Source organism: Macaca thibetana, chromosome 8 (assembly GCF_024542745.1).
Source record: "Macaca thibetana thibetana isolate TM-01 chromosome 8, ASM2454274v1, whole genome shotgun sequence".
Taxonomy (NCBI): domain Eukaryota; kingdom Metazoa; phylum Chordata; class Mammalia; order Primates; family Cercopithecidae; genus Macaca; species Macaca thibetana.
The window spans coordinates 60,094,859-60,119,215 of NC_065585.1; the positions used below are offsets into that span (position 1 = coordinate 60,094,859).

The window sequence follows — 24,357 nt, forward strand, 5'->3', positions numbered from 1 at the left end:
AGTTTCATTTGCAGTTACCACCATCTGGGCTGCTAACTCCAGGGACAGGTTAATGGATGGCTGTGGTATCAACCAAGAATCTCTGTGGCAGTTCTGACACTCAGACTCATGACTTTTGCCACATTGGAAATTGAAGCTGCAGGGCTCATCTCCCTCGGATGGGCTGTAATGTTCTTTCATAATTCTACAGGGAGGAATGAACTGTAGCAAGAGGAATGGAGGTGAAGGATAAACAACCTCTTGGCAAGAAAGATCATTAACCACTGGCAGATTTCCTAGGAGAATTGAAATGCTCCAACAGCTTTGGGGGCAGCAGTGGGGATGGTGCTGGTAGATATTTGGCCAGGGTAAAGAGTGGGGTCTCATCCTTTCTCCAACATGATTCCAGGATTAACCTTACTGCCCCTCACACTGGAAAGGAGTGCACACAATTCTGCAGATGTTTCTATTAAAGTAAGAAAAATGATTTTCTGAAAAGAAATACTTTGAAACTTAATTATTTTCATCTAGCAAGATTTGCTCATCTCAGTTCCAGACTTGTAAAGGGAAGTAAATTTAAGAAAAACTAGCATGTGGCTTCTCAGCTGTCTCCTTCAGTTGTCTTAGTTGCTTGCTAATGGCTGTTAAATCCTACAGAGAAACTGTGCCTTCTGTTAAGAGTGCAGCCTGGAGAAGGAGGTAATCAGTCAGAGTTATCCAGTTTCAGATCTTCATCCTCAGTCCTGCTCTTTGCAGAATGCCGATGCCATTTATCTTTTTCTCCACTTTAAGGTGAAGATATAAGAGTCAATACTCTGCAGTCTTTTGATTGCCCGTCCTAATAAGTTGCGCAGAGTGCAAATGGTGCTAAATGACATAATCTATGTATTTTCAAGGCCCTGGCCTAGTAGGTTGTGAGGAGCAGCTGACTTGTGTGTCCTTCCATGTCTCTCCCTGCTGCCCCCCCCTCAATCCATTCCATACTCTCTTCACCTGTGCCCCACACTCTCATAACCCATCAGGTCCCAGTTTCAACCTCACCATCTCTGATCCTTTCTCTTACTAAAACACTTGAAACTCATTCAGACCAAGTCATAGCTAATGTCTGATATAGGCTTAGTGAACAACAACTCATTTTTACACGTGTTTTGCTCAGCTGAGTTTCTTCCCTCTTCCCTCTTCCCAGTGACACATTGGTCTGGCTGGTTAATTTCTTATCTGAGTTTTTGTCTTGGTAACCTCAGCCCCTCTCCAACCAAGCTTTCCCACCCTCCCCTGGACCCTTGTTCTCTGAAGGAATTAAATCTTGGCACTGAATTTTAGAATGTAATTATTTTAATTGCCTCATGTTGACAAAATTGTGTGATACCAATCACCTACCTGGATTATTGAATATTATCTACTCCTGGATTGGGTTGGAAGCTCCAAGTGACTGGCAAGGCTGCATTTTGGCTTCACCTTAGAATCCCTCCCACTCTGCAGAGCTGTATCTATCTTATACTGATGTAGGTTTACAATTCTACAGCCCCTCCTAGGATGCTCTCTGAGATAATTGTGCAGGATCAAGTCATAACTCCAAACCTGATGGATTCAAAGTCTTGTTTGTTTTTGTCAGTGTCTCAAATAGTCTCCACAATGCTAAGTTCAATGGTGAGTTATTAGTTAACATGAACTTTGAAGAGCAGTTGACCCAAATGATTAATTCTTATTAAAACATTTTCTTCCCTGAGTTTCATACCACCCAACCTAACTACCTCACTAGTTGTTTCTTTCCAGTCACCTTTGCATCTTGACTTCAAATTTGAGAGTGTTGTAGAGCTCAGTTCTTGGAATTCTTCTCTTTTCTATCTTTTCTTATCCCCTTTCTGTTCTCACCCAGTCTTGTGGCTTTGAATACCATCTATATACTGATGACTCACAAACATGCACATTCAGTCCAGATCTCTCCCCTGAACTCCAGATTAGATATTCAATTGCCTATGTGATATCTTTACTCACCACCCACCTTGGCCTACTCTAGCTTCTGTGAGTCTTCCCCGTTGCACTTAACTGCAACTTCATATGTCCAGTTGCTTGGTCCAAAAACCTTGGAGACATCTCGGGTAGACAGTCTGGCTATCATCAGTTTCTTCCCCTCACCCATCAAGAGGTGGAGTCTATTTCCTTGTGACTTGCTCTTATAAAAAGAATGTGATGTGGCAGATGGGACATTCTGGAATTTGCAATCCAGGTTTGAAGAGTACAAACAGCTTCTTCCTCTCTCTTGAAGTCAGTCACTATATACAAACTCTAACTGCTTTGAGGCTACCCAAATGTGATAAAACCTAAGCTGGCCACAGGGAGAGACCATGTGGAGAAAAAGGCTCAGCCCACAGTCGTTCCTGCCAACCTCAGCTTCCAACCTTACCTGCTGCTGATACAGACAGGAGACAGGGAAGTACTGGGTAGAAGACGGTGGTTCCCCAGCAAAGGCCCTACCCTTAAGCCTGGAAACCCATGGCCCTAAATGAGAAAAGGCATTGCTGTTTTACTGCCCAAATTTGCCTTTTGGCCTGCCATGCCCCCTATCCAGTACACATATAAACTCCAAACCACCAGTTCCAGGAGGAGATGAAAGGACAAACAGAAGAACAGAAGAAAGGCAGAACGGTGCTGCAGAGAGAAGAGAAGAAGCGTCCGTACACCAAGAGGAGTTTGGCTGGGGACAGCTGGAGAGGAGATTGGCCGCTGGATGGCCAAACTCCAAGGGAAGATTATCTTCCCACTCCATCCCCCTTCCATCTCCCCATTCATTCCGCTGAGAGCCACCTCCAGGACTCAATAAAACCCTGCATTCATCCTTCATATCTGTGTGTATCTGATTCTTCCTGGATGCTGGACAAGGACCCAGGTACCAAGAGGGCACTGAGCTAGTTAACACTTGCTGTCTGCAGATGGCAAGGTTAAAGGAGGCACTGTAACACATGCCCACTTGGGCTTCGGGAGTCTCAGGCTCCCTTTCCTGGATGTTGGCCTTGGTCCTGGAGCCCGGGGATTCTTGCTTTGGCTTCTGCACCTGCCTATTTGCATGCTCCCCATCCCTTAAGGGGTTTGAGTGCACACATACGTGGCTGAACAGACAGAAGGAGACATACCCTGTCACACATCCTGTGGGGGGCGGAGGGGGACAGGGGACTCTCCTATTTTGCTCTGTTAGTGCCAAAGCAATCTGGGACACACAGAGCAGAACTGTTTGACTGAACTCAGCCCAGATCATTGAATATGACAAAAATGTTTTTTTTTTTAAGTTAATAAATCTTGCTACGTAGCAGCAGATAATGTGTTTATCCTCAACTCCATTATTTCTCTCACAGTCCATTTCCAAGTTGTTAATAATCTTTTTGGCACTACCTTCAAAATCAATCAGTAACATAACCATTTTTATTTGACATCTCAGTTGCTACCACATAACCACATCACCATCTCCTGCCTGGTTTCTCACATTCTACCTTCACTCTCCACAATCCATTGTCAACATATGGCTAATGTGAATTTTCAGAATTTAGGTTCTGTCATGGTACTCTTCTGCTTAAAACCTTCCAAAGGCTCTTTATTTTACTCAGAGTGAAACCCAAAGTACTTCAAAGGCCTGTGAGACTTTACATCATTTGGTGCCTCCATTTACATCTCTGCCATTATCCTCTCATTTCCTCTTGGCCCCAAGTTTTGTTTGAGTTTTCTCTGGAAACATTGGCCTCCTTGCTTTCTAAAACACATGGGAATGCTTCTGCTTTAGGGACCTTTGTAGCAAAGCCCCTCTACCTAGAATGCTTTTCCCCAGGCATCACTTTGCCTGCTCATCACCTCCTTCACAGCTGCTCAAATGTCATGTTCTCAGTTGAGCCTTCACTGAGCACCCTACAAAAATTGCAGTACTTGTCATCTTCCTACTTCCAAAATCTTCTAACTTGATGTTTTTCTATAACATCTACTATCTTCTAATTTATAATTAGTTTGCTTTTGTTTGTCTTTAGTTACCTCAAACTTGAAGGCAAGGTCAGAGATTTTTGTCTACTTTGTGATAAATCAAATTTAGCCTAAAGCTGCCTCTTTACGTATTTTATGTTCATCCTAAAGGTTTCTTAGTACATAGTGAATTATAACCTAAATGAAATTGTAAACAGACTGTAGCTTACTCTTGTGACAATCACCAAGTTCTGGCCAATCAATCAAAGGTGGTCAACTGTTCAAACCGTGTTCAAATAAGGCAAACATGGATCTGTAACCAATCCGCTACTTCTGGACCTCACTTCTGTTTTCTGTACATCACTTTCCCTTTTCTGTCCATGAATCTTCTTCCACAATGTAACTGCATTGGAATCTCTGAATGTACTCTGGCTTGAGATGCTGCCCAATTTGCAAATCGTTTTTTGCTCAATTAAATTCTTTTAAATTTAATTCAGCTAAAGATTTTCTTGTAGCATTAACTGGGATATCCTTAGTACCTGGAAAAATGTCCAGTGGGTTCTTAATAGTTAATTGATGAATAAATGACTACATCTGCAAATTTATGTTTCCATCTCCACTAGATCCATTAAGAATCTTTAATATAGGCTGAATTTGGTCAGTCTCTGAGCAAACTCTGTTAATAGAAGCTAAGAGATAAGTCATCCCTCCAGGCTTCAGATCCAGTGATCCGCTCCAAATGCTGGGATCAGAAATTCTTTTGCAAGTCTCCATTGTTCCTACATAGACCCTCAGGGCTGACTGTATGTGAAGTATTTATTTTGCATTTCATCTCTCTTGCCACCAATTTGGTTTGTCCCTAAAATTTGGCTGTCTTGGCTCTTAAGTGCTAATGGCTGGCACCCCACAATCCCTCACTGAGACCAGCTGACTAGCTTGCCCTGCTTTTTTCAATTAACATTCCAGGACTGGCGCTTTGTTCTGGACTTTGTTGTATGACCAAGAAACTCATAATGCATTGACTGGCTCCCCAGATGGCAACTCTCTCCAGTGAGACTGTCTATTAACTGACTGTCCATATGTGCTTCACCTACCCGTAAGCTAGTCTTTCTTGCTTTTATTTCATTAGCATTACATTTAAAAACATAATACATTTCCTTTTTCAGTTAAAATGGATACCCAATATTACTTATTTCTTTCATATTTACTTATGCCAAATATTACAACTTTTCTATACTCAATTTAGTTCATATATTTTTTTTTTCTTTTTCTTTTTTGAGACAGGGTCTCACTCTGTGGCTCTGGCTGGAGTGATTACAGCTCATGGAGCTTCAAACCGCAAGTAGGCTCAAGTGATCCTCCCACCTCAGCCTTCTGAATAGCTGGGATTACAAGCGTATGTGAACACACCCAGCTAATTTTGTATTTTTTGTAAAGATCGGGTTTCACCATGTTGCCCAAGCTGGTCTTGAACTCCTGGGCTCGAGTGATCTGCCTGCTTTAGCCTCTCAAAGTACTGGGATTATAGGTGTGAACCACCACACCTAGCCCATATTTTCAATTAGATCATATAATTTTTTTTTAATCCTCTAAACGTGAGATTTGCTATATTGAGTTGGAGTAACAAAGAGTAAAGAAAAAAATGAGAAAAAGATAATCTTCAACAAATCATAAAATTACATTACAATTCTATTTAAATTCTTCCTGAATTCTCACAGTATTGTAAGTGTCTTTGCCACTGATGTTGTAGATAGTTTTAGTAAGATAGGATTTAAACTACCTTTAACAATTGCTAAGTAATTCAACTCAAAATGCTTTTTCCCTCTTGATTATCTGTATTTTGTGGGTCATCTTCTGTTGCCTTTTCGAACTCAGCTATTGGTTGGTGTATCACATTCTTAAAAAGTACATTCTGATACATTTACTGAACTTAGACTCATTACCATTTGTTGCTCTGCACTGATAGATTCTCTGAGTTTAGGAATACATCACGTATCTCCTGTTTTTCTGTCATGTCCCACGCTCTGCGTACTAAGGCTACAACCTGGACTTTATTCCATTACTCTTTTAGCTCACACACACTATGTCCTGTAAAAGCAGCAGCAAAGCAGCTGAATTACAGCTTTAAATATGAGGGGGCAGTTATTATTAGGCAGGCACCATTGTCTTCCTACCTGCTCACTAATCTGTAGTCAGAAGAACTGCCTTTAGCACGTATTACTGATTGCTTATTCCACTGCACCACTTAAAGGCTCAGATATTTTGACTTTCTTGTTTTTGAAGATTAGATGACTTCAGCTGCTCTCCTGGCCCCCATATCCTGCTCCTTGCCCTTCGCTCTGCACACTGAACTCCGCATCCTGTCCTGGCCTGGACTGACTGACAGGCCACTTCCTGCAGTTAGCTCTAGTAGGAACTGTGCCTCCACACAGGGTCACTGGACTGCACTGAACTGTGAGACTAATGTTAATGAAGTTGCCCTTTTAGAAAATTAACTTTTCTAATAACCACGGAGACTAAAGCAATCTGGTTCTAAAGATTAAGTGCTGTATGTGTTTCACTGGCTTTGCTCAACACCAGGACCCCCCCCCCCCCGCCCCCCACCAAAACCTTCACTGTTGCCTGCATGAGTAATTTGTATGGAGTTTGTAATTTTTCACTGAAAATATCTAATTTTAAAATACATCTTTTTTTGGTTATAAAATTCTCTTTAAAGAAAAATTACATTATGTATTAAAGTTATAAGAAAAATACTATCTGCATATGGCTAGCCAGTTTTCTCAACATCATTTATTAAATAGGAAATCCTTTCCCCATGACTTGTTTTTGGCAGGTTTGTCAAAGATCAGATGGTTGTAGATGTCTGTTCTGTTCCATTGGTCTATATATCTGTTTTGGTACCAGTACCATACTGTTTTGGACCCCTTCCTTACACCCTATACAAAAATTAACTCAAGATGGATTAAGGACTTAAACATAAGACCGAAAACCATAAAAACCCTAGGAGAAAAACTAGGCAACACCATTCAGGACACAGACATGGGCAAAGACTTCATGTCTAAAACACCAAAAGCAATGGCAACAAAAGCCAAAATTAACAAAGGGGATCTAACTAAACTAAAGAGCTTCTGCACAGCAAAAGAAACAGAGGGAACAGGCAACCTACAGAATGGGGGAAAATTTTTGCAATGTATCCATCTGACAAAAGGCTAATAACCAGAATCTACAAATAACTGAAACAAATTTACAAGAATAAAACAACCCCATCAAAAAGTGGGCAAAGGATATGAACAGACACTTCTCAAAAGAAGACATTTATGTGGCCAACAGACATATGAGACGAAGCTCGCCATCACTAGTCATTAGAGAAATGCAAATCCAAACCACAATGAGATACCATCTCACACCAGTTAGAATGGCAATCATTAAAAAGTCAGGAAACAACAGATGCTGGAGAGGATGTGGAGAAATGGAAACACTTATACTGTTGGTGGGACTGTAAATTAGTTCACCCATTGTGGCAGACAGTGTGGTGATTCCTCAAGGATCTAGAACCAGAAATACCATTTGACTCAGCAATCCCATTACTGGATATATACCCAAAGGATTATAAATCATTCTACTATAAAGACACATGCACATGTATGTTTATTGCAGCACTGTTCACAATAGCAAAGTCTTGGAACCAACCCAAATACCCATCAATGATACTGGACAAAGAAAATGTGGCACATAAACACAATGGAATACTATGCAGCCATAAAAAAAGATGGTTTCATGTCCTTTGCAGGAACAGGGATGAAGCTGGAAACCATCATTCTCAGCAAACTAACACAGGAACAGAAAACCAAACACAGCATGTTCTCACTCATAAGTGGGGGTTGGACAATGAGAACACATGGACACAGGGAGGGGAATATCACACACCAGGGCCTATTTGGGGGTGGGGGGCTAGGGGAGGGATTGCGTTAGGAGAAATACCTAATGTATATGACGGGTTGATGGATGCAGCAAACCACCATGGCACGTGTACACCTATGTAACCAACCTGCACGTTCTGCACATGTATCACAGAACTTGAAGTATAATTTTTAAAAAAAGGTAAAAAATGAAAAATTTATCTATATTCCCACCATACAAAGAAAATTACAGTTAATATTTTGCTCTATTTTTTCTCTGCATATATTTTATTTGTTAAATAGATTTTTGTCATGATGTTTATGTAATTTTTTTAACCAAAAGCAATCACAGCAAAAGCCAAAATTGACAAATGGGTTCTAATAAAACTGATGATTTTCTGCACAGCAAAAGAAACTATTATCAGAGTGAATAGACAACTTACAGAATGGGAGAAAATTTTTGCAATCTACCTATCTGACAAAGTCTAATATCTAGAATCTACAAGGAACTTAAACAAATTTACAAGAAAAAAAACCAAACAACCCTATTAAAAAGTAGGCAAAGGACATGAACAGACACTTCTCAAAAGAAGACATTTATGCCACCAGCGAACACATGGAAAAAAGCTCATCATCACTGGTCATTAGAGAAATGCAAATCAAAACCACAATGAGATATCCTTTCACGCCAGTCAGAATGGCAGTTATTAAAAAAACAAGAAACAACAGATGCTAGTGAGGCTGTGGAGAAATAAGAACTCTTTTACACTGTTGGTGGGAATGTAAATTAGTTCAAACATCGTGGAAGACAGTGTGGCGATTCCTCAAAGACCTTGAACCAGAAATACCATTTGACCCAGCAATCCCATTACTTAGGTATATAACCAAAGGAATAGAAGTCATTCTATTATAAGGATACATGCATGCATATGTTCATTGTAGCACCATTCACAGTAGGAAATACATGGAATCAAACCAAAAGCCCATTAATGACAGACTAAAGGAAATGTGGTGTATGTATACCATGGAATACTATGCTGCCGTAAAAAATGAGATCATATCCTTTGCAGGGACATGGATGGAGTTGGAAGTCATTATCCTCAGCAGACTAAAACAGGAACAGAAAACCAAACAGCACATGTTCTCACTTATAAGTGGGAGCTGAACAATGGGAACACATGGACACAAGTGGGGAACAAAACATACTCGGGCCTGTGGGCTGTGGGATGGGGAGAGGGAGAGCATCAGAATAAATAGGTAATGCATGCTGGGCTTAATACCTAGGTGATGGGTTGATAGGTGCAGCAAACTACCATGGTACACATTTACCTATGTAACAAACCTACATGTCCTGCACATGTACCCTAGAACTTAAAATAGTTTTTTCCTCTAATCAAATGCTAATTTTTTTCATGTCATTATTAACATTTTGTGAACATTTCATCTAATAGGCACATCATACCCAATACTGCTTAATATTTTGGTTGGATCAGATTACTCACTATTATAAATAAATTACTCACTACTAAAACTGCAAAGAACATCTTGGAATAATTTTTAAAAATGTTTTCAAAAATATTTAAAATTATCTCCTTAGATAGACTCCAAAGGATGGAATTAGTCAAAAGACATGAATACTGTAACACACTGCATCAAGTTTGAAGGAAAAAAGGTGTAAACTTAACAATAAAACATATATGTCTGACTTTAGTCTCTGGATTGGGAAGTAAACAGCAGAATCCCAGAATGTTAGAAATGGAAATCAAGTAAGAGGTGTTTTAATTCAACTCCTTCATTTTACTACGAGAAAATGGGGCTTAAAAGAAGTTGAAATTTTTTTTTTTATAATCACTTAATTAGTTTGGGCAGGGAGTAGCAGATACACAGCTTAGTTGCAGGTTTCCTGACTTCCAATCCAGTGCTTCTAATGAACACTGAAATCTTCAGGACTGAGTGGGAAGAGGAGATAATGTCAAATAAATATTAAAACACAAACTCTCATTATCATGCAATATACCCAGGTAACGGACCTGCTCATGTACCCCCTACATCTAAAACAAAAGTTAAAATTGTAAAAAAACAGGCTGGGCGCGGTGGCTCAAGCCTGTAATCCCAGCACTTTGGGAGGCCGAGACGGGCGGATCACGAGCTCAGGAGATCGAGACCATCCTGGCTCACACGGTGAAACCCCGTCTCTACTAAAAAATACAAAAAACTAGCCGGGTGAGGTGGCGGGCACCTGTAGTCCCAGCTACTTGGGAGGCTGAGGCAGGAGAATGGCATAAACCCAGGAGGGGGAGCTTGCAGTGAGCTGAGATCCGGCCACTGCACTCCAGCCTGGGCGACGGAGCGAGACTCCGTCTCAAAAAAAAAAAAAAAAAAAAAAAAAAAAAAAAAAAAATTGTAAAAAACAAAAAGCACCCCCAAACCCCACATAAACTATGTGGCATCTCAGTTTCAGCTGCAATGTAATATGCTTAATTCAAACAAGCCCCTTGTCCTTTAATTCTTTCATACAATAAACATAAGCAAAATAGATGTCAACTCTCAGAGTTGGAAGAAGATCTCTGAGTATTGTGATGTTTAGAAATACCAATAAAAATAAATTATCAATATGTTATAATTCCACTAGAAAAAAAATTTAGAAAGTTTAACAGTTAATTAATTTCTAAAATAATGAATTTTTGTGTGAAGAATTCATCATGCACAGCCAACTACTAATCTAGTGAGACTATGCGGTGTTCCCTTTTGCCTTCTGTCTAAACATGGAAAAAGAAAGCCTATCTAGCTTCACTTCTGTACTTACAATTCCATCATAAGAATTACTCTCACAAAGACACCAAACAGTTTATGTAAGTTTTATAAGGAAATTGTAGATTATTTTCTAATTAATATAATTAAAACCAACCAACACTAAAAAAAACCTATATGCCACTTTTCTACTGTGCAGAACTTGCTTATAACTGACATTAAAGTATTTCTATAACCTAGAATCTTCAGCTTACAATTTATAATAAGTATTTTCAAACTTTAATGGACCAGGGAAAAATACATTTTTATAAAGATAATAGAATTTGCCAATTTTGTAAAATGATTTTATGTGTCTTAAAAAAATCATTCACATTGTAAGAGTAAGACTAGATGACCAAGGAAAAAGGGCTGTTTGGTTTCTCATTAATCACGTCCATCTACACTGTTAATATTCATTTCTTCTCTCCTCTCCTCATTTTATGTGGGCTCAAACATTCTTCTACACATTGTCAAATTGTTTATTACCATTTATTTCATTGTTAGAAGATACACGGTTAGTCTGTTGCTAAAGCATCTCTGCCTGCGTGAAGACTGTTATAGAAGAAGCCCTGATGTGGCTCAGGGGCTTTAGAGGAGCAACCAGGAGGCGGAGCACAGGGTTCTAACTGCTAGGGAATGGGTGAAAAAAGAGGAACTTTCCGTCAGTCTTCACTAGTTGGTCCTTAAATGGCACTCTCAATTGTATTATTGTTTTTTAAAAAAATGAGACAAAACCCTAAAAACCTAAAATTAGAAGAAAAATACAGAATGATCTTAGAGTTGGAGGCAGGAAATCTGAACGCCAGCCCTAGGTTTTAGACTTCCTGGCTGGTTGCTCCCTTTTTCTGAACCTTGATTTTTATTCCTTGTGCTTCCAACGACAAATACAAATTAAAAACAGGTGGCTTAATTCTCCCTATTGAAAATAAAGAGATTTCCTTCCCTTATTTTGATTGGGGGATTTACTTTAGAAAAACTGTTAATTGCAATTACTCCATCTTCTTTTTGAAATACATATAAATCCACTTGAAGACTAGATTGGCATTTTGTCAGCTTTATGACCAGGAATGTCTACCTCAAGGACCTGGGGAGGCAGAGTGGGGACAGGAGGCTTATTCCAAATTGCAGAACTACCTCCTTTCATGAGAATATGAAAAGTTTGTTTTTCTTTTGCATAAAGTCAATTAACTAACATAAATAAATGGCCACCCCAATTACCAGGAAAAGTTAGAATGAAGGATCCATGACAAATGGTGCTGTCAATCCTCTTACTTGAGGACTAGTTATTGATGATATTGAAAATATGTATGTAATAGGTTGTATGTGTTTAGCTACATAAAAAGGTAAGATTTCTTTCTGTGTTCAGTCTCTTAGGTTGCCTGTGATGTGCACCACATTTTGGTTTAATGTTTATTCAATAATACAAGCCTTTTCTTTCTCCATTAGCTTTGTGGAGAGGATTTCTGAGTTGGGAAAATATTTGTTTTAATTACATTTCCCCAACAGTATGATGAGAGAGTAACGCTGTAACATTAAAAATTTTTGTCTTTAATTTGATTCATTTAGAGATAAATCTTTAGACACATTTCAATTTCTTTCATGCTACCCTACATACAGTAATATGGAAGGACAATCATATCCTGGAATCTTGAATAAAAGGATAGATTGAGAAGAAGAAGGTGATATGGTGAGCAAAAAGGGAATGAGATAACACTTCAAAAGTAAAACAAACCACGGACTTACAAATTTATCATAGGTTGGATGCTCAAGACCCTACATTCCCTACCAAGGACTGTCCTAAAACAAGAAACAGGTCACTGGATACAAAGACAATTAACAATACCAACAAAATGATGAAAACAAATGAAATCAACACTGACAGTGAAGATACTTCAACTTATAAGCAAGCAAGGGCATTGCCCTTTGCAAGATAAAACCCGCAAAGCATCTTCATCCCAGGCAGGGAGACCTTGCCCAATGACCCAGCAATATGAAATGCACACGTTCCTGCTAAGCTGGATTAGTAGGGACTAGCGCTGTTGTTGGTGCTCTAACCTCAGTACCCCACAGTGAGATGCTAGGAGAATATAGCATAAAAGGCCATAACGTCAGTCCTGCTGATGAAGAGATCTTAGCTTCAGCACACAACCATGCTTTTATATATAAAAGAAAGCAACAATTTCATGACAAGCTACAGCTTCCAAGGTGTAGTAAAGTCAACAGTTAGAAGGAATCAGTTGCCTGTCTTCATTGGCACCTGCCAACTGTAAGAATGATGTGAAATTTCACCCCTTTCTATCCCATGCTTGGTTTACTATTCCTTTTCCACTTCTCCCCACCTCAAAGAAAGAGGAGTCTTAAGTAGCAGGTCAAGTGGTCACTGTATAAAAGGTTCTAGACATCCAAGCATGGTCTTTTTCTTCTAGTCTTAGAAGCTGAGTGGATAAGCCAACTGAGGGGTCAGCCCACTCTTGCTTTCTATCTTCTCCAAGTATGCAGCTATGTGGTAATTTGAAGGCCTGGTCTAGTAGTAGTATATGGAACACTACTCCTAGAATTGTATAGGATGATAAATTTGTCACAGTATAGTAAACTGCCTTGGGAGAAGCAGAAAGGAAAGGAATCTTGTGTGATTTGTTCTACTACAGTTTATCCTTGGCTTTTATTGAGCTCATAAGAAAAATGGCATCAGTTTTAAAACCTGTGTGTGTGTGTTTTGTGTGTGCGTGTATGCATGTATTGTGTAAATGCTACTCAGGGTGGTACTTGCTATGCTGTTTAGATGACTTCCTATGAAGGACTATATAATAAGTTTACATCAGAAAACAGAGTTAGGAAAACATAGTTTCTTCTCACACATATTCAAGTATTTTCTTTTACTACATGGTTACATAGATTATTTTGCTCCTGTTTTCACCTTGACTACCAGGAATATCATGGCTAAGTTTGTTGTGCTCATGTAATACTTTGTGACTGCATAAGTTTTATTAGTATAATTAAACTTTTGCTTGATTTGCTCGATCCTACCTGCCCTCCTCCCTCAGTTCCCACCAAATTATTGACTCTTGCTACTTTTCTTTTTTTAAAATTGGTTGCATGGTTTTACTTCCTTGGATTTTTATCATAAACTATTTCAAACCAAACAAATAGAAATGGAGTCTTTCAAATAACCTGAAGCCTAGCAACATAAACCGCAAAGGTCTTAGAGATGGATTCTCTGCATTAAGTTCTCCCTCAATCCCTACCCTATTCTTTCTATATGACAGAAGGTATTAATGGATATTCATGCATTAAAAACATAACAGAAAACTGCAAATAGGACATTCTTTAGCCTAGCAGAGAGAATTGCCTGCAGCAGAACTATTTTAATGGGTATTGTGTCAGCACATTTTTGAACATTTTGAATAAAAGGTCTATATTTGCTTAGTGTTAAAATGTGAGGAACATATTATAAGTAAAATAATCTTTTAGAAATTTTTATTTTTAAAGAAGTTATAGGAATCATTAACCTGTTTAGTTGACTGTGTGAGATTTAGCAACATCATCATAGCTAAAAACATATAAAAATAACCTTTTCAAGCTGGACGCAGTGGCTCACACCTGTAATCCCAGCACTTTGGGAGGCTGAGATGGGCAGATTGCTTAAGCTCGGGAGTTTGAGACCAGCCTGGGCAATATGGCAAAATCCTGTCTCTACCAAAAATACAAAAAAAGAATTAGACAGGCATGGTGGCACACACCTGTAGTCCCAGCTACTCAGGAGACTGAGGTGGGAGGATCACTTGAACCCGGGAGGCGGAGGTTGCAGTGAGCTGAGATCACGCTCACTGCTCTCCAGCCTGGGCGATGAAGTGAGACCTTGTCTAAAAAACAAACAAATGGCATTTCTAGGTCTAGATCCTTGAGGAATTGCCACATTGTTTTCCACAATGGTTGAACTAGATTACAGTCCCACCAACAGTGTAAAAGTGTTCCTATTTCTCTACATCCTCTCCAGCACCTGCTGTTTCCTGACTTTTACAAACCTGCATGTTGTGCACAAGTACCCTAGAACTTAAAGTAAAATTAAAAAAAAACCTCCTAAAATACTTTATTATAGATGTTTTCTTTGAATAATCATAATGATGAAGATAACTAAAATTTGTAGAGTATCTCTAATAGTTGCAGTACATTACCTTTTAGGAAATTTTATATCTTTCTTTATGCAGCCCAAAAAGCCGAGGAACAAAAGATCAAATTCAAACACTGATAATGCTCAGGTTATTTTAGGAGGTAGGTCTAACACTTTTTCCACCAAACAAACTAAACAAGCATTTGCACAATTTTAAACCATCAATAAAGTGAATGTTTGACACCTTTTCTAGTACAAAAGCATTTCAACATTGATTTGTGGAGATTTCTGAAGTAGAGAACTCTCCCTCAATTACCCAGATGTAAGGATATTCAGGTTTGAGTTTTAGAAATATACACTCTTTTTGGTATTTTCTCTTGTGGATCTTGATAACCATACATCAATAATTTGGTTGCATAGGAAAGATAGGATCCTGAGCAGAAAAAGACTGCAATTGCTATGTAGACCTAAGCAATAACATACATTCAAAGTAAACCAGGGAGGCAGGTCAGTGTTCGTGTTTGTGTCAGTTTCAGAAGGACAGGATGTATTAATATGGGGAGGGGGAGAAAACATTTCCCTTTCCTCCTCACACTGTAGTTTGAGTGGACCCATCTGGCTGGGTAGGTGAAATGGAAGGAAACCTTTGCCAGTGCAAAGGGAGATAATGATAATGGAAATATTAAACTTCTGAAAGGGAATGTGTATTATCCTTGATGTTATAAAAGGAGACAGAAAATGAATAAAATGATCAATAGCTAATTGGTAAACATTTCTCAGCAAACAGTACAAGTCAATGAAGTGAAAATGACCAGGATATTTTTCCTTCATATTGATTTTTGCTATTTAGCATTAGCCGAAATTAGCCTCCATTACTTTCATTTCTACTTTTAAGGTTCTGGAGGACATTTTAGGTGATTTCAGCGTCCCTTTTCCCATGATGTGCTAGAGCCACCATGAAGGATGAAAACAAAACTCACGTAGGTCCAGTGGTGAATGAATCACCAGAGATACTTTGCTGCAGTCACTTTACTTGGTCTGTGCTCTGAAAGTTATTTTTTTATCATTGGAGTTACTGTAATATAACCCACATTCATGGTGACCACCACCAATTGTGATGATCTTAAAATGGTGGTGATAACTGTAGGTTATCTTGTGACAATCTTAAAGACTCTTGAAATGACTTGTGAGGGTCTTGATTCTCATGGTCATCTGGGTGGGATGGGAAGGTTGCTACAAGAGGCATTTGTATGATAGCCAAAAGTGATATTTGGCAATGGTACCAGATGATTGATTTTTACAGAATCAATGGGATGAAACTATATATACTACATGTCTTACTGAGCTGAGTTCCCTGCAAGTAGGAGGGAGTCACCTCTGGGTGAATAAAAATCCATTCTTGTTCGGCTCTGATAAATAGTGTCTTTGTTCTCTGATATTTTTTGTTAGCTTTCCATCAAGGAGGAAAGGTCTGTCTACTTTACAAATAGAAGCAAAACCATCATACAATTATTCTCATTTAGCAATTATTGAGCATTAATTGAAAGTTGGCATGCTGGAAAACTCACATCCTGGGGGAGAATTATTATTTTAGAGTGCCACAGATACTGTGTAATGTACATAACATATTTGAAGCAGCAATTTATTAAAAGTTACAATGTTTTCCCTAGAGAATGGATTAACTATTCACCATTAGGACCAGGTCCAATATTTATGAAATGTTCACAAATGATTAATTATGTTTCATTTACAAATAGACTCTAATGGGAGACATTTTTATTGCAAGTGCTATTTTAATGAATTGTCTGTCTTTATGAATTCATGTCCAAGACTGAAATAATTCCTTTTTGCTCCCTTTCCTCGACCTTACACTTGAGCCTGCCACTGCTTATCATGTGTTTCCTATTTCTTCTATTCTGCTCATGTGATCATTCCCTCAATAGCCTGAACTAGAAAACCTTGGACATATGTGTGACTCTCACTCTCCTCACACCCCACTTCCAATCAGTCACCATGTTTAAGTGGTTCCTTGTTGCCTACAGAATAAAAGTCAGCTCTCCTTAACCTGATATATGGATATATTCACAGCCTGGGCACCATAATGTCCCAGTTTTCCATTCCCCACCAAGTAGGCTATACTAGCTGCTACTATGAGATGCCCTTCCCACTCTTTTTCCCTTCAAAAGCCAGCTCAAGTGTTGTCTTCTTCCTTTAACTTTCCAGATGTTTTTTACTCCCTTACCCCTAGGCAGAATCAGTAACTTCCTCATTTATTCTCTTATAGAAGTGTATGCATACTTCTCAGTTGTCTTTATTCATCTGTGCATCTAACTCATGCATAAGACTGTAAGCTTTTTGAAGTCTCACTCTTTTATTTTCTATGTATACCATGTTTACTTAGCACATAATAGGGCCTTATTGAAGGGTGCTTGGCTGAGTTGAAAATCCTATTAAAAGAAGAAACAAATCAAAGTTATGCCTCAGTGGATATTTCATGTGAACACCACTTCGTGATTGGTAATGGAGATAAAGTGGATGTATGTGAAGAAGAAAGTCTGGCAGCAGTTCACTTGGTGGTTCAAATAGAATAGTTATAGAGACATAGCAGTTTAGAGCAGGAAGGTAAATCAGAGACTACCTTCATACAAATAACTTCATACAAATAATCTGTTCATTACGTTATGCTCTCTCTTCACCCTGCTTTTGCCATTTTCTATGCTAGTTTCCTAAGAAAAGCACTATTACAGTCCCTAGACTAAATACATAATAAATATATCTTGTATAAATTAATGAATGAATGAACAAATGAAATGATTCCCCCTCTTGCATTTTACAGATAAGAAAACAGACTCAGAAGCCGGGTGTGGTGGCTCATGCCTGTAATCCCAGTGCTTTGGGAGGCCGAGGTGGGAGGATCACGAGGTCAGGAGATCGAGACCGTCCTGGCTAACATGGTCAAATGCTGTCTCTACTAAAAATACAAACGATTAGCCAGGTGTGGTGGTGGGCGCCTGTAGTCCCAGATACTCAGTAGGCTGAGGCAGGAGAATGGTGTGAACCCGGAAGGCGGAGCTTGCAGTGAGCCAAAATCACGACACTGCACTCCAGCCTGGGAGACTGATCGAGACTCCATCTCAAAAACGAGCAAACAACACCACCACCAAAAAAAAAAAAAAAAAAAAAAAAAAAAAAAAACAATGAGACTCAGAGATGCAAAGAACAGGAAAGCAGAAACTATTCCTTTTCCAACCGCCACTATATTCTCTACATTGAACTAAGTGCTTTTACCCCATTTATGCAACTTTATCCTATCAGGAAAATTATACAACTATTATGTTACAAAAAGAACTTACTTGAAGCTTAAAACCAGTGCCCTATGATCACACAAATAGGTGGTATCTGTTTTTCTTATGTAGTGTTTATTGTATAGTATTTCCTCTTCCACTTGCTGGCATGGTATTCATGGACAGTAATAGTATTGATGTTTGGTTTGAGACTCAGAAAATCTCTACTTTCCCTATCTGTGTTGTTTAGATGGTAGCAAGTGACTAAATACAGGGAGCTGTAATCTAGTGATAAGAACACTACACATGAAGGCTGAAAACCAGAGCTCATTTCCTAGTCCTGTGATCTCGTCTTGAACAAACCTTTATCATTTTGGACACTCAGGTTTCTCATTTATACAGCATAGTATATACTACCAATTTTGTAGAGTTATCTGATGAACAGATGCAAAATGACTATGAAAACATAGTTTATCCACATAAAATTAAGGTAATTTTTTTTAAGCTTACGTGAGAATGAGAAAATGTGTATAAAAGGGCTTCCTCAGCTATACATTCACGTTCTTGCATTTCCTTTGTTACTGTTTTGCAATTTCAGTGTACCACAGCCTTAATTTGTATAAACAGATAAAAGGAGGATAAATAAGCACTTTCTCAGAATGTGGCTTGTATACAGTATAGCATGTTTAAATGAAATTCTGCTTCTAATTCTTCTGAACACAATTGAACATAACAGTGATACAGAAATAATAGTTAAAATGACATTTATTCTTGTCATGAGCTTCCATTCTCATAAGAAAATCAAAACAATCCAAGAAAAGAGAAAATATGAAAATTAACATCATTGCACAGACAGTAGCAACTCTTTGATGAGAAAAAAAGCCATTGGCAGCTTGTTTTAACAGTAATTGAAAATATGACTTTTCAAATGTTCTGCATTAGCTGCAGCTCTAATGTATATATTTACAAATGAATCTGATAATGTAATTTGCATTTCTTAGTTTTATAAATCGTCTCCTTTACCTCAAACAAGGTACAGAATGTGTCATTTGCTTCTTGTTGATAACATCATCTCTGCTCTTTAATGTTAATATTACCCCATGATCCACTATCAATATTTGTTATATTCTATTGCTTTCCATCTTTAAGAAAATGTTTTATTAAAACTAAATCAACCAAAATAAGAGAAATTATGATGTATTTTTCAGTATAGCTTTAAAAATCTCTGAATAGCATACAGTGGAGAGCCCTGGGGTACTGGGGATGACTAGGACCTTAGAAGTGATCTAGTTCTGACCCTCATCTTAGAGTTCAGAAAATGAGGCTATAAATGGCTGAAAAGAAGATATGCTAGTTTTCAAAGGACAAAAACAAGGAAAGTGCTCCAGGCTATATTTGAGCACTCTTCTTACTACACTAAATCAGAAAATAATCAATTTTAACACATAAAACTTAATTCTCCTTTATCCAAATGATATCAGAGAAAAAGGAAGCCTTGCTCAACACTTCTATGTTAACTCTTCAGATGTGGATGCTGATGGACTGATGATATGTATCTGGGAGAAAACCAAATAAATTGGATGATAGGAGATCTCAATAGCCTGGAACAATTGGCTATATCTAACAAAAGAGAATTTAACTGCGATAGACACAAACTCAGCACTTACACTACAAAAACTAATGGCAAAAGTACATGAAGTGGGACATATGGTTTAACAGCAGAACATAATTTCTTTTCAGAAGTGGCTGTTTTTAAAGAACTGAAAGTTATATAAGTTTACTCCTGTACTCTTCCCCAAGTCAACTCAAGTCTACTTAACATAATAGAAGTATGTACAGAACAACAAAGGTGCTAAGTCTAGTCTACACTCTCCACCTGGATTCTCAGTATAGATATAGACACTGACAAATTGGGGCATGCAGAGGGGAAAGACCAGAGTGTTAATTGACTCAGACCCAAGCACTTCAGGAAAGGTTAAAGGAATTGGATCTGTCTCTCTGCAGAAGAGAAGGACTATATTTGTTGTCTGGGAAAAATGGGCATGAGAGAAACATGTACTTTGTAATAAACAAGGCTGACTGAGTGGAAAGAATTTAAGGTACAGAGGGCATGAGTCTGAGTATTGGTGACATTGTTAACCAGCTGTGTGACCTTGAGAAAAATCACTAAGAAACTGCATCTCAGGTTCCTGAGCTGCATTATGAGAACAGGAATATCTATGCTGCAAGAGCCTTGTGAAAATTACATTAAAAAACATATGTAAAATAGCTTTAGAATATGGTATGCAGTTAATAGTCAACCAAGGGCCAGGCGTGGTGGCTCACGCCTGTAATCCCAGCACTTTGGGAGGCCGAGGCAGGCAGATCACCTGAGGTCAGAAGTTCGAAATCAACCTGGCCAACATGGTGAAACCCTGTCTCTACTAAAAAAAAAATAATAATAATGATAGCTGGCTGTGATGGTGGGCGCCTGCAATCCCAGCTTCCCAGGAAGCTAAGGCAGAAGAATCCCTTGAACCTTTGAGGCAGACGTTGCAATGAGCTGAGATTGTGCCACTGCACTCCAGCCTGGGCAACAGAGAGAGACTCCATCTCAAAGAAGAAGAAGAAGAAAAAAAAAAGTCAACCAACATTGACCTTTCCACCCACTTGTCAGGGAGAGTTATTAGTGATTTTTATTAGATAAGTATCTTGTAGAAGGGTTGTATAGGCAGATATGAGAAGGTTAGGCATCTGAGATCCTTCCCAATGCAGCAAGATACATTTATATGTTGACCAACAACATTTGTTGAACTTTATTCCCATCAGGATTATTATTTAAAATAGTGGATGCCTTACGAGTTATATTGCCTTATAAAGCTGCAAGAAAATTTCACGAATACATAGAGTAAAACGGTGCTTATCTACTTACCTGTAAAGTGCAGAAAGGGGCCTCTTGTTTCCAGGTTTTGGTCTGTATGGTTTGGGCTCTCCTGCCATGTTGATATCTGAAAGCATAAAATAAAACAGCACTGATTAAGAAAATATGAAACCATTTGAGAAAAGTAAATCATGAATTTTTCTTTTTCTTTTTACTATTTTTTTATGCAAATATTGTACACCATTGATTCCTTCAACATATATTTATGGAGCATTTACTCTGTGTCAGGTACTGTTTGGGATATGTCATGCACAAAACAGATTATACCTCTGCCCTTGTGGAACTTACATTTTACTGGGGGAAGATAGAAACAAACATAATAAATAAAAACTATATACCATATTAGAAAACAATGAGTACTGTAAACAATCAAAATGTTGAGCAAAGCGAGGAGAAGCAATAATGCTTTTCTTTTTTCCCTAAAAGACAGGGTCTTGCTCTGTCACCCAGCCTGGAGTGCAGTGGTGCAATCATTGCCCACTGTAACCTTGAACTCCTGGTCTCAAACAATCCTCCTTTCTCTGCCTCTGAAATAGCTAGGACTACAGGCATGTGCCACTATGCCTGGCTAATTTTTAAAATATTCTGTAGAGATGAGGCCTGGCTAGGAAGCCCAGGCCGTCTCAAACTTCTGGCCTCAGGCAATTCTCCTGCCTTAGTCTCCCAAAGAGTTGGGATTACAGGCGTGAGCCAGTGTGATTGGCCAGAAATGCTTCATGAAACAAAAAGAGAATGAAATATTCTTCTGATTTTCATTTTTCGCTAAGAATTTTTCAGTATGCATAAACATTTGTATGAAATAGAGTTCTGTCCATAGAAGGGCTTATTAAATTTCCCATGATATATTTTCCATTTATATAGAAAAGGAAGCTAGAAGGATTTGATCATCAATCATACCAGGTTTACTAAAGGAACAACAAAATGCACTCAGCAACTGGAATATGTAGTTATTGAATTCCAAGGTGGTCAAAAGGAGAAGAGAGCACATACTTTGCCTTCATAAACTGAAAATATTATTGTCTCTGAGATAGACAAAAAGAGGTTTAAGTATGTGACAAAACAGTCTATGCATACAATTGACCAACCTCAATCTTAAGGAAATATGTAAAACTATTAAGAAATTGGAAAGTTGGGAGGAGAAGGTTTGGAAAGTAATATAAATAACTAGATTGGATAAAGTTAAAATTTCCAAATGATGATAGAAAGGGAAATCTAAAGGAGATGTGCTTCAAGAAATGAGGGATATTATTTTGACAAAAAAGAAAGGGAAAACTTCTATTTCTTGCACAGTGGACTAAATGCAATGAGCTATCCACCACTGAAAACAACCAAAAATTCTGGATAAAATGTAAATGTATCCTTTTAAAGAATGCAACATAAAACTAGCAAGAAAGTAAGGGATTTGAAGAACATCTCACACTTGAGTGGAAACAGGAAATCAAACGGAAAAAGAACACTGCACCTGGCTTGTTCCTTAAAGATATTTGCTGCAGCCAGAATGCAAGTTTTAGTTTTCACCTCCTTGTGGTTCAGCAGGGACAGGTCACTATGCCCAGGTTAAAGAATATGAGAAATATAATCCTCTGATTCAACATAAGTGAACATATGTGACAAAATCCTTAGCAACTAGGAAGAGAAGAATATTTCCTTTCTTAACAAAGAAGATCTACAAAAATCTATATTAAACATTATACCTAATAGTGAGACACTGGGCACATTTGCTTTACGATCAGGTAATTTAAAAGGACACCCGGTATATTAAACTGTATATAATATTATACTAGATGTCCTAGTCAGTGCAGTAAGACAGGAAAGCAATTTTAGAAATGAGAGAGAAGAAATAAAACTGTCATTAATTGCTGATGATACGTGGGTTCATATAAAAAAATTGTAAGGTGTATCCTCAGATTATTACAATTAATAAGAGAGTTTAATAAGTTTATTGAATGCAAAGCCAGTATACAAAATTCAATTGTATATCTCTATACAACAATCATATGTTTAAAATATAGTCTAAAGTATATTATTTATATACTATAAAAGACAAAGTACTAAGGGGTAAATCTATGACAACACTTGAAAGACCTTAATGGAAATATAAAACTGTATTGAAAAATTTTACAGTAACCTTACATAAACAGAAAAATTAGTAGACTCAATACAATAAATATGTCAGTTCTCTTTAAGATAATTATGGATTCCGTGTAATTCCAATAAAATCCCCAGTATTTTTTATGTATATGCCTGAAGCTTGAGAAGCTGATTCTGAATTTACAGAATAGAACAAAGGGCAAACATAGCCATGATACGCTTGGAAAAAAGGTATGAAGTTGATAAAGTTGCCCTATCAATATTTATTTTAAATCTGTGGTACTTAAGGCTGTAGCATTGGTACAAAGATAGGAAAGGGGCCAATGAACATGAAATACACACACGTATATATGACAAAACTGTACATGCATACAATTGACATATATAAACACATGGAGCCGACACAGCAGATCAGTGAGGGAAAAACTGATTCTTAATAATGCTGGAATGATCCACATGAACAAATATGAAATTGAATATCTACTTACACCATACCAAAAAAAATCAATTACTGTTGCCTAAATATGAAAGGAAAAAATATAAAATGTTTAGGAAGCAATAAAATAGAATATATTTTTGAGCTAAGAGTATGGGAGGATAATCTTAAACCAGACATAAAAAATCACTAACCTTAATATATAAAATTGATAAATTCTGCTTCATTAAAATTAAGAATTTTTGGTCATCAAAAGCCACATAAAGATAGTGAAAAGGACCATAAACTTGACAAAGGATTTGTTTCTAGAATATGTAAGAAACTCATGCATATCATAGAAAGAGAGTCAAAACACCGAATAGAAAATTAATCAAAAACCTAGTAAAGGCACTTTACACAAGAGAAAACATAAATGGTGAATAAACACATGAAAAAATGCTTAACCTCATAGTTGTGGGAAATGCAAATTAAAACACCATGAGATACAAATAAAACCCATTGAATTTACAGTTTACAAAGCCTGGTAATATCAAATGTTGGCATTTCTGAGCAACTAGAATGTGTGTAGAATGCAGATATAAATGTATATTGGTAGAAACTATTTTGAAAAATAATTCAGCAGTTTCTAATAAACTTAAAATGTTCAAACTCTGTGATACAGGAAGTACACACTTAAAAAATCTTTTACACATGTGTACCATATGATATACACAAGTGTGTTCATTGTAGTACATTGGAATTGAAAAGATTCCTGGAAAAAAACACAAATATCCATTGTATTTTTAATAGGATAAACAAATGGTAGCATATTTACCAAAAGGAATACTATACAACAGTAGAGAAATGACAGAGAGAGAGAAAAAAAATGAATTAGAGCCATTGGAAATATTGATACATTGATA

General features: G+C 37.7%; 1 protein-coding gene across 5 annotated transcripts in view; it reads right to left on the reverse strand.

The window, feature by feature from the left end:
* Nucleotides 1-24,357, reverse strand: part of RALYL (RALY RNA binding protein like) — a 715,531-nt gene that overhangs the window by 119,733 nt on the left and 571,441 nt on the right. For all 5 annotated transcript variants that reach the window (XM_050801558.1, XM_050801556.1, XM_050801557.1 and 2 more), the window contains exon 3: nt 20,920-20,995. In XM_050801558.1, coding sequence (XP_050657515.1) covers nt 20,920-20,995 — 76 coding nt within the window. The remainder of the gene's footprint in view (nt 1-20,919; nt 20,996-24,357) is intronic.